The sequence below is a fragment of the Sceloporus undulatus genome, chromosome 6, assembly GCF_019175285.1.
Source record: "Sceloporus undulatus isolate JIND9_A2432 ecotype Alabama chromosome 6, SceUnd_v1.1, whole genome shotgun sequence".
NCBI lineage: Eukaryota > Metazoa > Chordata > Lepidosauria > Squamata > Phrynosomatidae > Sceloporus > Sceloporus undulatus.
This window is the reverse complement of record NC_056527.1, coordinates 63,652,826-63,671,151: the sequence shown is the minus strand read 5'-3', so window position 1 is coordinate 63,671,151 and position 18,326 is coordinate 63,652,826. Positions and strand designations below refer to the sequence as shown.

The window sequence follows — 18,326 nt, the reverse complement described above, 5'->3', positions numbered from 1 at the left end:
GAGATTCTGTGGGAAAACTGGAGTTAAGCAAGATTTAAAGCAAAGAAAACCCAGAAATGACCAAAGTTTATCACATGACATTGCAGTTAATGTGAAATAATGCAAAGTTAATCTGAACGCAAAGTAGAGAAAACCAGCAGCTTTTTACTTAAAAATAACCCAAAAGTAAAAAATCTGCCGGTTTTGTCTGCTTTGCATCAGATTAACTGTGTTATATCACTTGGGCAGTCCCTTAGTGTGATGAACTTCCCAAATTTGCAAATTTTGTTTAAATTCAAATCTCATTTAACTCCTGTTAAACTCCCATTTTCCTGTGGGATTTCATTAGTGTGATGAACTCCTTAGTCACCACATACGGTACATAAATTCTGATTAGGACTAACAGATGGAGCCACTTTGGTATAGTAAGTTGAGTGCTGAATTAGAACTCTGGAAGATAAGGGTTCAAACCCCTTTTTAGCCATAGAAAGCCACTGCATGTTCTTCATCAAGTTACATTCTCTCAGCCTTAGCAAAGGCAACCCTCTCCAATATATCTTGCTAGGAAATCCCTGTGATAGGTTCACTTTAGGGTCACCATAAGTCAGAAATAACTTGAATGCACATTACTACTACTACTACAACTACTAAGAAATGGATTTAGACCACACACATCATCAGCTTTAGTGGATAAGTGGGTATAATAATCCTAGTATTTTTATAATTAAAAGCAATAAGAGGAAAGTTTGGCCCTTCATATGTTGCTAATGCAAGTTTCCATCAACCCTTGCGATGGTAAGGTTTGATGAAATATTACATAAATGTTCACAAACATCTGGAGGTTCAAAAATTCCCAACATATACTGTAATATTTACATGATAACGTAGGTGAAGTTTTTTGGTAAACACGTGATTGGGACTCTGTATTCTGTGGCTACTGTTTCTATACTCCTCTGAATCTTGTCAGTTCTGGTTCAAACGCAGATCCCTTTTCTCTGAGGGTTATACTGTAAATCCATCAGGCACACCATCCGTTGCATTCTGTTGCTCAAAAAAACCCAAAACCCTATTGTGTTTCTTTGCCTGTGTTAATCTCTTGTTTTCAGGTAAACTCAGGGCACCAGTGATGCCTCTCTGGATCCATCACACTCTAACCCCATTATCAGTTCTCTCCTTTTCCTCTCCCTAATTCCAGAGTATTTACGGGTTTATAATTTAGAAAGCGTTTTTGAAGAATGGCCTTGCACTGGAGCATCATTTGTGATTTTTAAATTTAATTGGAAATGTAGTTTTAATCTGGTATGACACAGTCCTATTGTGCCTCCTACATCATTGCAACAGCCCCTGCTATGAAGGCTTCAGGGCAAAAGAGTGCCAGTGAGCATTTCCAAAGGGGTTCACAAAGAACTAAGCAACAGCTTATGCTGACAATTGTCTTGTTTATTTGGTGAAGCGACAGTAATTCAAATCCAGATTCATAGTGACAGATGGAAAATTCTACTTCCCAGTTAAAAAAAGAGATACTGTTTCAAATTACAATATTTAATCTTAAACCTGTAATACTTGAGCTAAAATGCTCTGTGGTATTGTATATCATTTAATTTAATATATTTAACATGTCATCCCAGAGAGTGAGAAAGAGAGAATTGCACACACATATATGCACATACACATTTTTTTTGGGCATGAGGCCCTTGGGAAAAAAGAGGCCTGCTTAATTTAACCAGGAATAGATTTGTATTAATCCACATGAACTCTGGAATGGATTGTGGAATCCAGAACACAGTGCAGTTTGGAAAGGAAGGCCTAGCATGGCTAGGAGAATCTCCATACTCTGAAGCTCACATGTTGAGAGACTGTGGGACTAGCATGGTTTGAGATGTCTGTACTAGAGATCCCTGGCACAATGCAAATTTAGTGCTTACTCCATTTCTTTACCATTCTATATGCCTAAGCATACAGGCAAAGCCTGAGCCAGGTCATCCATTGGAACGGAAGTGGCATTCCTTGGATGCCAAAAGAGCAGTAGGACTTTACTTGAAAAGGACTAAATGGTTCAGGAGAACAGAAGTTCTGTTTATATCCTTCAATTCGAGATCATTGGGGCTAAAAGTATCTAAGCAAATCTATTTAGCTATCTAGATGGTTAAAGGTATATAACTGTGTTACGATTTGGCAAAAAGTCAAAGACCAAAGCATGTTTGAGCTCATTCTACCAGATCAATGGCAGATGACACCACATACCACATTGGGCCTTATTTCACATGTTCTTTCTGCAGCAAATCCAGAACCTACCAGAATCTGGGGGTTCTGGGTGCAGTCAGTCCTCTCCAACTGGAATATGACTTTCCAGTCCAAATTCTAGTTGTTCATCAGAATAGAAAGTATTCTTGAGAGTTTACTCCTTTTCTTGGGTTGAAAGATTTGGGGGCGTGAGGGATAGATGAACGGAACAGGATTATTCCAACTCTAGCTAAATACATTTAATATTAAGGTCTGTGCCTGATAAGGGAAATTTCAAGCCTAGAAAAGTTTTACTGTTGCTGTTATTGTGTTGATTTTAAGGAGCAATAACCAGATCCTTCAGTAAACCCTGCCAGAAAGCAATGTGGGAAATGTTGTTTTTAGCATTTGAACTACATTTAATTGGATTAAAACTGAAGGGCTAAATCCAATTCTCACAGTACTAGAGCAGACTTATTTAACCAGCGGGACTTGTTAAGTCAACATTTCTACAAGTCTTCTTGATTTGGTTTATCTATGCTAGTCTCATGTGATTAAAGATGTATTTTGCATTTCCAGGTAAATTCTGTGTACCTGTTTGGATTATGGATGTAAATTGTCTTGCTTTTAATCTACATCTTCACTGTACTTTTATTTCTCTCCCAAGAAATGTGATGTGCTTTGGGAAGATTTCCATCAAAAGCTGGTAGATGGATCACTATTGACTTTGGATACATATCTGGGGCAGTTTCCTGATATAAAGGTACTACAGTGTCTCAGTTTATATTAATTTACATTGTTGACAGTGGAAACAGAAATACTGTACTTTAGAAAAGAGAGTGTCTAAGTGTTCTGCACATACAGCATAATGTGTATGATATGCATGTATATCTAGAAGTGTGCATTTGCTCAGTTCCTGTCATTCTTCCATTTTGGAAAAGAGTAGAAGGAAATCTCTGCATTTCTGCCTCTGTAAACCACTTTTAAATGGCCCACACTTCTGGACCAACTGCCTTGGTCTGTCTGAAGATGTTTTACTTGGGTCCAAAACACACTGCTGAAATAATCTGGGTTGAGACCCCTTTAACTTCCCTGGCTCAGTGCTAGGGAATTCTGGGAACTGTAGTTTGGTGAGACATTTAGCTTTCTCTGTCTGAGAACTCTGGTGCCACAACAAACTATTATTCCCATAGTTTTTTGTGTTTTTTTTGGGCTATATGGCCATGTTCTAGAAGAGTTTATTCTTGATGTTTCGCCAGCATCTATGGCTGGCATCTTCAGGGAAGCCTTCGACTTCACATATAATTCCCATGATTCCCTAGCACTGAGCCAAGGCAGTTAAAGCATTCTCACACTGTATTATTTCTGCAGTGTGTTTTGGGCCTTAGTAGCTGTCTTGATTAGCACTGTTTTAAATTCCTCACATTTGGAAAGTTTTCTGGAACGCCTTTCTTGAAGCAAAAATAGGCGCAAGGAAACAGTTTTATCATATATTTGACCCACTGGGATTGCTTCCAAACATTTGTCAGCCAAGCTCAATCAGGATGTCCCTGATAGTTATGTTAGCACTGACCAATGTGCGCCTCTGAATTTTTATTTCATCTTGAATGTGTTACTGACATTTCTAGTGATTTCTTCTGTTTGAACCCAGATGTTATTATGGCGCAGGAAACCTTTCCCGTTAAATGTATTTTCTCATCTACTGACGGATAAAAGTCTGATTTTAGCAGCTGCTGTGTTAAGTTTACTTTCTGGCATGTTTTTCTTTGCCTATTTTCTTTTATACTTTGTATATGTATCTTCTATATTAAAACATGATGGTGCTAATATTACTACTGTGACTAGTAATGATACTGTGAGAGGAGTCGATTTGAAGGCACCAAGGAACAACAAAAAGTATTGTCTTCATTTAAAAAAACTATTACAAAGCAGAATCCTGATATGCTGTGCTGAAATTAAAACATGGTACATGCAAAACAGATCACAGATCACTTTAATAAGAGGCCTATCAGGAGCTATGCGAGCCTATTTCATTAATTAACCAAACCTGAAAAACATGTTAACATGGGATTTGATGGTTATTGCTCCAGTGCTGAGGGACCGTCTATATCTGACATAATATTCACTCTATTGATGAATATATACAGCACCAAATTAGGTCTGGAGATGCTGGTTTCTATCTCTGAAGAATAGTTTCAATGTTATTGGATTTTAAATATATATGCATATAGTCTAAATTATATATACAATGAATCTGATATGAAATGTAGAAACTTGATCTTTTAAATTTTCTATGAAAGAATGATTTGTAAGGTTTGAAACTGTTGGTTTTTTATTTAAACAATTAATCTTTAAGTGTTTTTAAAAAGTAAAAGCCAATGCTTTTATATTAGACAATGTCTATTTCTTCAGCTGGGGGGGGGGGGTTGTAGGAAGAAATATTTCTAATGGGGAGGAAAAACCATTCCAGAACCATAAAGGTTATATCATAATTTGAAAACACAAGAACAACTGTGAGATTTGACTTGAGTATCACTGTTTACAGAATCGTATTGCAAAGCGGAGCAGAAAACTAGTGGACTATGACAGTGCGAGGCATCACTTAGAAGCTTTGCAGGGTTCAAAAAGAAAAGATGAAGGTAGAATTTCTAAGGTAAGGTGCGTCTCCAGATTATAACCAGCATTAGACTCACTGAGTGTGTGAGTGAAATAGTTTCGTTGTATTCTCTTTTTTATTATTGTTTTTCTGAGACACAATCACGTCATGAAAAGTGTAATGCATAAAATATGTACCATGTGGAATGTGTGATCTGATATTTGCATAGAGCTCATCTAGCACCAGGCTTTTAATAGATTTCCTCAGGAGGGGATGCTGGAATTCCTATCTGACATTCATGCTTTTCCTTCCTTCACAACAATTGAAGTGGTGTGTGGACAATATTCCCACTGTGATTTTTCTTACTTTGATCCAGTTAAAACAGGTGGTTAAATGCAGTCCCTGGGCCTCACTTTGGGGCCTCTGACCCAAATTCCCCTCAATCCACCAAATTTATTTCCTTTATTAGGCATGATTTTCAAAATGAGGTGGAAAATGCCCATGTGTATCAAAACAAACATAAATACACTCCACACTACTGCAAATACCTCTATTTTCTTCTAAAACAATAATCTAAATGGTGATAGGAGAAGCTGTATCTTCACCTCTTGCCATTTTGAGAATAACAGCAGAAGAAAATAGAGGTATTTGAGCTTGCTGTGGGGAAGAGAGGTGCTCCCAAGGGGGTGTAGATAGAATTGCCTTCCATCTCCAAGTTAAAATGTAATGTGAACTCCTTCTTTTCGACCAAGCACCATTTGTCTAATGCAATTTTAGCCTGCATCAATAAAAGTATAGAGTCTAGATCAAGGCAAGTAATAGTGCCACTCTATTCTGCTTTGGTCAGGCCCCACCTGTAATACTGTGTCCAGTTCTGGGCACCATAATTCAAAAAAGATGTTGAGAAACTGGAGCATGTCCAAAGGCGGGTGACTAAAATGGTGAAGGGTCTGGAAATCATGCCCTATGAGAAAAGTCTCAGGGAACTGGGTATGTTTAGCCTGGAGAAGAGAAGGTTAAGAGGTGATATGATAGCCCTGTTTAAATATTTGAAGGGATGTTATATTGAGGAGGGAGCAAGCTTGTTTTCTGCTGCTCCAGAGAACAGGACCCAGAACAATGGATGCAAGCTGCAGGAAAAGAGATTGCACCTCAACATTAGGAGGAACCTCCTGACAGTAAGGGCTGTTCGACAGTGGAACACATTCCCTCGGAGTGTAGTGGCCCTCCTTGGAGGTCTTTAAACAAAGGCTGGATGGCCATCTGTCAGGGATGTTTTGATTGAGAGTTCCTGGATGGCAAGGGGCTGGACTGGTGGCCCTTGTGGTCTCTTCTAATTCTATGATTCTATGTAGAAAATAATTATATTGGTCTGTCAAATGACAATAATATATGACTTAAGGGAAGCAGTTCTCAAATGACTCCAGTAATATGTGAAATTGAAGCCAAACTGAAATGTCACCCTTTTGTTGATTTTTTGTTTCTCTTCGGGTAATAAAACATTATATTCATTGCTTCTCACTTTTTGAAAATACTCAGACAGGTTTACATATTTTTATGACACTATGAACAATTTTAAAACTACACTGCCAAGCATATCTGTGCTAAGGAGAGATGAATGGCCATGGAGACAGCTACCCTTTTATACATAGAGAGGCTTGATAATAGATTGACAATGGCAAACCTGAATTAACACCAGGATGTTGTATTGTGCCTTATGTTGTACAATTTGATGATAAATATTGTGATCACTGGGTTCTACAAAGGAGTTGAGCTGCTGTATCTAGGGGCTCTTTCAAACTACACACTTATAGCACCATGTTTCCAATTTAACTGCATGGCTGAACCCTGTGGATTCCGATGGTTTGGGGGCACTAGAACTCTCTGGAAGAGAATTCTAAATACCCCTTCCAAAACTGCAAATCCCAGGATTCCATACATTGAGACCATGGTAGTCAAAGTAGAATCATAGTGTTATAATTGTGTAATGTGAAAAGATGCCAGATGTCTTGTGAGAAGATACTTGAGATGCCAACTATAAACCTCGAAAGTACCAGGGGTCTCAGGCTGGAGACAGACACCAGCTATCTCAGAGTCAAGACAGACATATTGGCAACTGCATGCATGCAATTAACAGGCATGTTTTGATAATGTAAATGACTATAGGGGAGGGGGCTGAGGAGGATCAAGATGATGGAGGTTAGTCCTTTCCTCCCATTCCTTTGGTCCGGCTGAAAATCTCCCTTCTAACGCTGTTATTTGGATTGGGATAGATTGAAATCATTACCAACATTAAATCTCATTTGCCTCTTATTTAGTGTGGCCCCCATGGTAGCTTACTGAAGGTGAGAGCTACTTGTTTCTTTCTGCTGCACTTCGGTATTACAACTGTGGACGGCACTGAATTTCCAGAGTGATATACTGGCCTGAGCGTTGGACTAGGACTCTAATAGATCAGGGTACAAATCCCTTTCAGCTGTGGAAACCTACAGGATGATCTTGGGCAAGTCACATTTGCTCAGCCTTAGAGAGAAGCAATGGCAAACTTCCCCTGAAAACATCTTGCCAGGAAAACCCAGTGAGAGGGACTTGATAATGGTGTTCACTTGAAGGTAGATGACAGCAACTGCAAATGGCTGTAGGCTACTGCACCCACTTCTCAAATAGGGTTCAGATGATACAAGGACCTAATAAAGTTCCACTTATTCCTGTAAACATGCTGATTTTGATCATGTTCCTCACAATCAAATGACATGTTACACATACAGATGATTTTCTCTGGGACTTTGTGCCTTGGGGAGGGGAGCCTTATCCATACCTTCTCTGGCTGTGGCCCCTTAACTCCCCCACTCCCACCCCAGCTCACATGTGCTCACAGGTACAAGGCTTTAAAAAAAGGTTTCCATTGGAATTTGTGTTGGTGAGGTTTGTTACTATGAAGGAAAGAGGAAAACATCCTCTCTATGTATACCACAATCCCAATAATTTTATTTTATTTATTTATTTCAAGGATTTATATCCCACCTTTTTCCCACTGTGGGATTCAGGACATGGAATATGGCATGTAGTTTCACCCTTTCTCTGAAGTTATTGGCTCAGAAATGGACAAGAATTCTCACACTGTCCATCCCTCCTTGCGGCCTAAGTATAGTTATTAAGCATGAAAATTATTTAAGATTTCTCTGAGAAGACCCACCTGAAATGATACGTTCTATTATACCCACCTGAAATGGTATGTTCTATTGAAAACCCTGTGGTTTCCAAATAACTCCTTACCTGTTTGGTTTTATTCTAGGCAGAAGAAGAGTTTCAGAAAGCACAGAAAGTATTTGAAGATTTTAACATTGATTTGCAAGAAGAGCTGCCATCTTTATGGTCAAGGTAGTTGCTATAAATTGCTGATGTACTTTCACAAAACCTTGTGAAGTTAGTTTAGCATATCTTTGCAATGGGAGCAGTGTAGTTGAGATACACCACATGTAATCTAAAAATGAACATCCTCAAAAAGTTGAATTATCTTCATGGGAACCAAAATAGTTCCTCTAAAATGCAATGCAGGTCCGAGGGAGGCATTTTAGAGCTAGTATGCCTATAGATTGGCTCACAGGATATGAAAATTATGGACTGTGGAGTCTTAGAAGCAAACCTTGGGTGTGTATATTTGAGTTATTGATATGCATTCCATCATAGAGTCACATATGGTGCGGGATTGTACATGGAATAGTAGTTGTCATGCTACTATGGGTTTGTTTAAAGGGGAGGGGCCACTGTTTACAGAGGGTGGGTCTGTTCTTTATATTTTATGTCTGTAACATTGCTTTTTTCATATCTAGAATTAATACAGTGCATGTGTTTATATGCAGAATAATTTTTTGGTGTTTTTTTTTTTACCAAGTTTAAAAGTTGTGTGTATGTCGGGGGGCAAATAGCTTATTTCAACTTTTGAAATAAAATACATACATCCTTATTATTATTATTTTTCTTTTCACAACATTTTCATCTCTATGTCATTCCTACATAGGCGAGTTGGCTTTTATGTGAACACTTTCAAAAATGTCTCTAGCCTTGAAGCCAAATTTCACAAAGAAATAGCTTTGGTGAGTAAAAATGAATGTGGGGAAAATGCAGTTGAAAGTTTTGAACTAATTTAATTTTGTATGATTTGTTCTTTTTCTTGTAGTAAAATGTTTATGCTTAACAGTTCATGTTTATGCTGGGAACAGCCAGATAACCTTGCGGTAATAAAATTATGAAGTTTTTAGTAATATGTATTTAATATACATGACACAAGGTTAATGCAGATGTGAGAAATATTTGGCTTTCCATTATGTTTTGGTCTACAGCTCCCATAATCTTTTACAATTTGTTATCCTGGCTGTGGGCTGTAGTCCAAAACATTTGGAGCACCAAAGGGTCTCCTTCCCTGGGCTAATAAGTTCTGAGGTCAAAACACTGTAAGACTATGTAGATGTATCATCTTGGTTCATTAAAATTACTATGAAGTTGTTTTTCATCCCTAAGAATAGATTAGCACCAGGATTGCCAAAGTAATCATGGATGCTTGCTCCTCACAAAATATATTCTTACCAATATTCACGTACTTCAATTTCTGTAATGTTTATGAACCTGACCTTAAACACTGAAATACACCACTGTAGTCTCTATAGTGGCTGCTTAGTTCTTCAGGTAGGATGCATGTGCACAGTCTGGATTCATGCTTGTTTTTGTGCATAGGCTGTATTTGCAACAGAGTGTCCTTGCGGTTCTATCCAAATTTATCTGAGAGGTGATTCTTCATTCTGAGTAGATACACCTAGGATTTTATTTTATGCAATTAGTATAGGAACTATTTCCACGCCTACTTTGCAACTGTTATGGTAAGAGAGGGAAGGGATAAGAGATCCTGAGATCAATTATTCTTTAATGCTCTTACATTAAAGAAGTCATTAGAAACTGAGAGCAGCACTCTGGCCACATCTCATCTTTAATATTGGGTCTAATAAGGTAGAATTGGATACAATAAAAAAAGGTGTCCCCTCTTAGCTGTGGCACAAACCCAACTGTTGTATGCTAACAAATCTAAGCTGGTTAAGGCATCAGTCATTCCTTCTCCTTTTTGATCTCAGGGAGGCATCATACTATATGTTGGGCTATTTACAGTAAATATTCTAACTTACTTCATTAAAATGTGTATGTGTTAAAAAAAAACAGTTTTGCAATTTATGATTAACAGGCTGATCGCTCTGGGAAAGCACCGGTACTAGCTAGTCTAAGAACCATAACTGATTGCAACCACAAAAAATAATTATTACGTCTGTTTTCACTTTTTGACTGAAATTGCTCTCTTGAGATTATGAGTTATATGGCCATGTTCTTTATTTTTAGATGTAATTAAAATTTACTCATTCCTGTTGCAAGAAGCAAAATGGTGCCAATTCACAGTAGTAGGATTTCAGATTAAAGCAATATTGGTTGTTCTGGTTTCTGAGTTGAAAAGTTGAGGATGCCAATCATGAAAGCTGGTTGTTTCTATATTCTGTGTTACGTGAACAGACAGTGGTCATACACCATTCTTTTTATAAACTATTTATACTTTGATCAATTCACATTTCCAGCAGAGAATATACTTCTTTATATTCCAACAATATTTGTAGCTCACTTTATTAAGCTTATTAACTATTCAGTGTGAAACACTGCAGTTTCTGTGTGGTGTGCTTGACTGTGATAATGTGTCATTCTTAAAAGAGTGGCTCATCTTAGTTCCATTATGAAGAAAACGTTTGATTTAAATTTGTAGTTTAACTTGATTCAGTTTCCTCTAAAATGCCCTTATTAAGATAACTTTTTTGACTTCCAGCTATGCCACAAACTTTATGAGGTAATGACAAAGCTCGGGGAACAGCACGCTGACAAAGCCTTCACCATTCTTGGAGCACCCAGGTAAACCTTTTGCCTATCAAACAGCAGTGTGCACATGTCTATACTAATCTAAGGATACCAATAATAGAGCCTAGAGTTTTGGTGTGTGGGAAATTAATCAAAGTAGGGAGTAAATAGCATTTCTGTTAAACATATATGTGTTTCTCCTCATCTTTTATTTTTGTCAAACCCATTTATGGCCCAAGACAGACAGGCATAAAAGTGCTGTGCTGGCGCTGTACTAGGCTTAGGGAGCACATGTCAACCGCACACTCCCTAACCCTAGTTAGTGTGGATGGCACCATCATCACGCAGCACCGTCCACACAAAGCACTTGATGACAATGTCATGCATGCTCCGCGTCCAAATGGCACGGCGCCTGTGTGATGTCCCCATGCTGCCCCAGGCCGCTTATGGTGGCCTGGCTGCGGTGCAGGAAGGAGCTCTGAAACGGAGCTCCTTTTTTCTGTGTGCATCATTCCCTCAGCAACCAAACGGCTGTGGGAACAATGCCGGGTAAAAAGGGGCCGGATGGCCCCTTTCTCCCATGGCTGTGGCTCCTGGGGGTGTCTGGGGACATGAAGCCCCAAGGACACCCTTTTTCTGGACCATGAAGAAGCAGCATTTAGCCGCTTCTCCGTGGTCTGTAAAAACTCCAGGTTGAGACTACAGGGCTGCCAGTGAGGCTGCCCTGCCCCCAGCCCGGTGCAGAAAGGGGTGCCACAGACCCGTCCCTTTGGGGCAGTCTGTACCAAGCCATTGTGTTTTTGAAGCAGACTTTTGTTAGCAAATTGGTATAATTCAGAGGAAGTTAAATTATGTCATGCTACACCAGAAAGAGATAAGAGTATTAACTAAGGGCTCATCTGTGGGGATTCTAATACACATGACCTCATCCGCAATTCTCAATCTAGTGTACAGATTCAAACACGATTATCTTTCAGATTTCATGCTTCCCTGAATTTGGCAATGTAGCTGTTGCCACAGGCAGCATACCAAAATGCTTATTATAATGTATCTTTGAGAGCGGGGCGGGCAACCACATGGGGGAAAGGGGCCAGTTCTTGCACTCAGATACACCTGGTGAGCCGTGCCCAATATATTTTCACAAAACTGGAAGTGATATCATGTCGCAGTCAATTCTTTTTTGTTCTGACTTTCAGCCACTTTTGTTAGGTTGTGAGAAAAGAGGCCCTAATTCATCTTGGGGCAGTGTTCAGATGTTCGAGGGTAGGAAATTACCTAGAAAAAATTGGGTGCCATGGTTTTGGAGGGGTCTTGGGAACTTTGAGGGGCTGGAATAAGGAATGGCCAATCTTTTCCAACCCCTATTTTAGACTAAAATTCATTTGGCAACTCATACCTTGAAACATAAATGAGTGTTTAGTGTGAAAATACATGCAAAATGCATACTTGTAGGTTTTCATGCAACTTTAATAAAAATAAAACAGTAAGGATTATGAGGAGATGGGATGGAACAGTCCCATTTGAATGGCCACATCTGCAGCTGATATGGATCTGAATTAGAGTAATCTCCCTATCCCTAGCACTGGAGCAGCAGTGAAAAGACTAAGGTGCATCTGCACTGTAAAAATAATGCAGTTTGATACCACTTGATTGGTTCTTCTACAGAATCATAAGATTTGTAGTTTTGTGAGGCACCACACACTCTTTGACACAGAGGACTAAAGACCTTGTAAAACTACAAATGCCAGCATTCCATAAAATGGAGCTGTAGCACTTAAAGTAGTGTAAAACTGCATTATTGCTACAGTGTAGATGGAACGTTAGAGAAGTCTGTGCTGGAGGGTAGATGGGTAGGATATATATATGGTAGATAAAGAGGGTAGATAAGTAGGTTCAGGAACATGTTGTATATCTTCTAATAGAAGAAGCCACCCTTTTGTACTAGGTGTATTTGAGGCAGGTTTTCATTTATTTAAAAAAATATATTTTAAATTTTAAAAAATATATTATTGATATAATAATGCACTTATTATTGATATACAATACAATCAAAAGTAAACAAACCCCCACAAGATGCATAATATCAGCACAAGAAGTACACAGAACACATCCTTCAATGCCACCCAGATTATGGTATTTAACTATTAGTAAGTAAATCTTTCCACATGTGTGAAACATGTAGAGAATACTTTCTGTAATAATAGTAATAGTTATTCTGTAATAATAGTTTTTAAAAAATCATAAAAGGGACCCATATTGCATAGAATAAAGTACTTACTTTTCTTTTAACTGTTCCACAAAGGTCAGAAATGAGATCCTTTTACCAACTATGTTTGATGCAGATTGATCAGCACAACTCTCCAATATTTCATTCCAAATATCTGGAGAAATAGAATAGAAAGGAAAGAATGTGTTAATTTTTACTTCTTTGTTTTGTTTTGTTTTTAAAAATATTTCTACAGAAAGTGGTGGTGAGTGAACATTAAGATGTGTCCTAACTTTAAGATAGTGTTGTTTTCCTTTAGTGTTGAACATGATTGAGATTTAGTCAATCATGTCTTTACCTGATGATGAAGTCCAATTCTCATCTTATTGTGTAGGATGCTTAATAGACATACACTTTTTCAAAATATGGTGCTGTCATTTTTATGAATCATAGATCTTAGATGTTCTTAGGCAGCGGAATGATTCCTAGATGCTGCACTACCCAGCTTCCATTATTCAATAGTAGTTGTTTAGACAATAAACCAAGACTGAGGATTTAGCCTAATGATATTTAGTATCTTTTATTGTTGAAGAAATCCTTCTTTTTAGTATTTAGTATATGGCATAAGTATTGTAACTAAATGTGCATAACTGTGACAAACGTGACAGAAATAGATTTTTATACAGACACACAAACATTAATATTTATAATGAATATTTTAAATCTGGTGAATATGGTATACTGTACCTTTGTGAAAGCTAAAAATCACATGTTAATTTTGGGAATGAAAGAAAGCTCTGAGTTGAATACTAGCAGCATCTTCAATGGAATTATCAATATGATTATCAGTGTGATTATCACATAGAAAGTGAAGGGAAAGCTATTTTACATTTTAGGTACATATCAAGCAAACAGTTTATATATTGCTATGATACAGCCATATGAAACAATGCATATTCTGTGTTAGGAATAATTCATATACAGCAGTATGCCTTCAAGAAGTAATATGTGAGTGAAGAGATTATAAAATGGCCTAGAAAATTAGGTTCTTTAAAATTTGAAGATCAGAGTTGATGTAAAATAAATATTTGGGCAAATATATGATTGGTTTCCAGGATTTAATCTCTACAGCATAAAATATTAATGGACTAAATGTATCTTCTATAGATGGATGCTGAAAGCAGGTTGATATATGAAATCCACTGTTTCATGTATTCTTTCATTCTATTAGTGACTCAGGTCCACTCCGCATTGCAAAAACTCCATCACCACCTGAAGAGGCCTCACCTCCACTTAGTCCTGAAGGTAGTCCAAATCATACATTGGCAGCACCACCTTCTCCAGCACCAGCACGACCTAAATCCCCTTCACAGGTAATGCAAACAGAATTATTTTGGTACATTTGCATTTTGCTTATTTGCTTATTTTGTTTAGGTTGTCCTTGCAGATGTATGTATTATATGATATATGGTGGGATACAGACCACCCCTTTGGGGTGGCCTGAACCCACCCCTTTCCCCAACGGATCGAGGCTGAGCTGCCACAGTGGCAGCCCCAGAGGCCCCGATCTGCCGCTTTTCCTGGCCGTGGGGAAGCGGCAAAACGCCGCTTCCCCACGGCCTGGAAAGGGGTGTCCTTGGGGCTTCATGCCGCAAGGACACCCTGACAGTGACGGGGAAAGAGAGAAAGGGGCCACTTGGACCTTTTCCCTCTGTATCGCTGGCACCGCCATTTAAAGACCGCACCAGCGATGCACGTGGCGGAAGGAGCTCCAAAACAGAGATCCTTTCAGTGCCGCTGAAAGGGCGCCACAAGCACGTCCATCACATCAAACTGGCGGCACCCATGTAGAGAGGGCACCGCTATTTTGACGTACAGAGTACGTCCTAGGGTTACGGGGCGTCTGTAAAGAATGCCCCGAGGCAACCCTAGTACGTATCCAGGCTGGTGCTTTGCGCCGGTCTGGATACCGCCATATGCTTCATATGAAGGGCCTCCGCAAGATCCATCCTGTTTTGTGGCAGGTGTACCCAAGAAATAAAAGAAGGCAAAGGATGGACCCACTCCTGATATTTTTTTTTCTGGAATCTTCCTCAACATTCATTCATGATCTTTTTCTTGCTTGATTGCTTGATAATTTTCTACCCTTGGCATATGTTTTAGATTCACGTGTCTAAGTTAACTAAACATTCCACTTGAAGCACTGAACCTATGGTCTGTGAGGATGCAGGATTCTACTATGTTCATTATTAGCAACATCTGTTTTGGATTACAAAAATATTTTATGTTTATAGATTCTTGCTGATTTTTAAATTACAATAGACCCTTGCTTTATGCGTGGGATCCGTTCCAGACCCCCCCCCCTGCATAAGGTGAATAATGCATATGCTTGAGTCCCATTGAATATAATGGGACTCAGGTGAAGTGACACATGCACACCATGGGCACACACGCCATTCATTATATTGCAGCGTAATTTCAGTGGTGCGGGCCCACAGTATATTCTTTACAACTTGGTGCTTAACTGATAGATGATAATGATAATAGTAATAATAATAATAATAATAATAATAATAATAATAGGATTTATTTATATACCGTCCAATCACTGGGAATCCGAGCGGTTTACAACAGAGGAAATAATAGACGGTTCCCTTCCCTCAGGCTTAATGCAGTTTGAGAGTGCATGTTGTTCCAGTATCTAAATCAGGGGTAGGCAACCCTTTTGAGCCGGGGGCCGGGTTGCTGTCTCTCAGACAACTGGGGGGCCGAAGCCAAAAAATAAATAATTAAATAATTTTCAAAAAATTAAATAAATAAATAAACTGGGACAAATGTAGGACAAAATTTCCAAAGGGAGGGCACTTTTTAAATAAAAAATTGAGGACATGCGAAAAAATTTGCTGATTTTTTTAAAAATGTTAAGATAAATGCATGTTTCTGAGGCTTCTATAGACAATTGCCCCACCATGCCCCTCGCGCGAGACGCCAAAGGCCCCGGCGGCAATCGGCGGCAGGACCGGGCTGGGGCTGGTCCCAAGGCCTTGCCGGGCTGCATCCGGCCCACGGGCCGCAGGTTGCCTACCCCTGATCTAAATGATACATATTTCAGGGTTGAAATAGCTCTATTGTACCCAATGAGAATTACTTCTGAGTAGACATGTTCTGTAGGATTGTACTGTAATTGTCCACTAACAGGCAAGTTCTGTTTACCATCTATCATCATTCATTGGTCAGGAGATCTTACTTTTTTAGTGGCAGATGAATGTGTATTTTACAGACTTCAGCTACAAATAAATGTATGGTTGGACATATGGTCAGCTTATATTAATGTATTACCACATTCTCTGTTTGCTTTTAATTATATTTTTAAATCCAATTTTTAAAAAATGTTCATTCTCAGAAGATGCAGACCTAAAATCACAATTGGGGCAGTATTGTTAAATCCAAAACCTGACTGTTCACCAGAGAATGTCTCCTTAATACTATAAAGAATAAACATAGTTTTATTTCAAATGAAGCTGATCACAGGCGAATCAATTAGATGAGCAAATGCAATGAAAGAGAAGCAAACTATTTGAAAACTGCTGTGATTGACTAACAGGGATTCAGTTGGATGAAACAATATATGTTCTGAATTAGGAGCAATTCAAACGTAATTACTGTTATTAAGTCCGTCATCAATATATCCAAGGTTTGCACAATATTTTCTTTTTTTTCATATCAGTTATTTGGCCCAAGGATCCATCCAGTCCAGCTAATGTACTCTGGTGGAGCAGATTGCCTCTTAGGCCATTCTGAGCATGTTTTCAGTTCTTGAACTGAACTGAACTTGCAGTCCTTTTGCACAAAAGTCCATTCCTGCTTAACTCAAGCTTGCTTTATTTCAGTATTTTAACACATATGGAAAAAAAGCAAACAGTAAGGGGTCCAAACCCAATTGCACAGAGTTCTCCCAGTAGATCCTAATCTATATTTAGTCCATCCTTGATACATGGTACAGTTTTCCAGAAACATTGTCATTTGAAAAAGAGGAAGAACCAAAGAGCCAGTGCTGTAGCCCTGCTAAAACAGATGATGAAAGGAAAGAATTGAGTTTACCAGTGGGATTCTGGAATTTTAAATATTAGTTTTATTTTAAAGCAACATATTTCCCCATCGAAGGTATTTTCAAAAGGTTTCAGTCACTTCATTGCTTGACAAAATAAAGGACACTTACCCTTCTTACTATTACTATGGTAAAATCTCTGAAGACTGAATTAAAGGCTACCAATTTCATCTGGCATCATTCCAAGCCCCAGATTTACCATGGCTATTTTTATCCTCTTGATATAAAAGGAATATAATTTCCTTTCCTGCAGGGTAAATGGGATTTGATTTCTTTTGTCATGGGCTCTCTGTTAGTCTGTAGGAAATGTGTTGGCACAGCATGCTCATTGCAGCTGGAGAGATTTTGGCTGAAGTGCTGGCAGCCGGACAAAACATATAATAATTCACAATCTATAATATAATAATAATCTATCCTGCAACAAATGTGGAGTATGCAAAACATGCTAGTACTATGTTCCTCCCCCTGTATCAAATATTTCCATTCTTAGTCTTTGATTCGTTATTCTCAGTCAGGAGCGTTGTCATCCTCCGATGTAGATATTTTTGTTGGATTTTCACTCCTTTAACTATGCTGTTGAGAAGGATGTTGTAATTTCAAGCATCATTTCATTCAGAAATTAGTCAGTTTGCTAAATGGGATAGCTAAGCTGGAAAAATTCACAGAGTTGTATTCAAAGATTTCCCATCATGTAGAGAAGGTCCTCTTCCATGAACAGAAGAGATTTTTAATGCAGCAAATTATTCTCTAATAGAAGGGTAGAGACAATATTCTCCAATATTCCACTTCCATACAGTGCAGTTTATCACTTTACATATTGTTTGGATGGCTGTCAAATTTTGAGAGCAAATTTTCAGGGAGCTCCAGGAGGAGAATAAGAGAAAATTGCTTCCTCTTTTCATTTGTGGGAGTCACCCTTTCAATTCTCTAAGCAGAATTCTGTTCACAGGCCTCTGAATTCCGTGGAAAATGTTTTACTGCCATAGTAAATACCTCCATACAATTTTCTTTGTTTAGCTGAGGAAAGGACCTCCTGTCCCACCATTGCCGAAACTCACACCAACGAAAGACCTGCAGCAGGAGAATATCATCAGCTTGTTTGATGACAACTTTGTTCCAGAAATAAATGTGACAACTCCTTCACAGGTGAGTGAAGGATTGACCTAGTCTCCAGTGACTTGGTGCCCTCTGGTTGCCCTTCATCATCCCCACCTAACATAGACATAGTACATGGAGATGATGGGCATTGTCATTCAACACATCTAAAGAGTGCCAGGTAAAGAAAAACTAGAATAGGTTATAGACTCTTTCCAATGAGGCCTGTACAG

General features: G+C 38.6%; 1 protein-coding gene across 1 annotated transcript in view; it reads left to right on the top strand.

Annotated features, from left to right (window-relative positions):
* AMPH (amphiphysin) overlaps window positions 1-18,326 on the top strand; it is a 73,133-nt gene that overhangs the window by 22,031 nt on the left and 32,776 nt on the right. Inside the window, exons 5-11 of the mRNA XM_042473586.1 lie at window positions 2,870-2,965; window positions 4,748-4,855; window positions 8,094-8,179; window positions 8,820-8,895; window positions 10,656-10,738; window positions 14,122-14,263; window positions 18,016-18,144. Coding sequence (XP_042329520.1) covers window positions 2,870-2,965; window positions 4,748-4,855; window positions 8,094-8,179; window positions 8,820-8,895; window positions 10,656-10,738; window positions 14,122-14,263; window positions 18,016-18,144 — 720 coding nt within the window. The remainder of the gene's footprint in view (window positions 1-2,869; window positions 2,966-4,747; window positions 4,856-8,093; window positions 8,180-8,819; window positions 8,896-10,655; window positions 10,739-14,121; window positions 14,264-18,015; window positions 18,145-18,326) is intronic.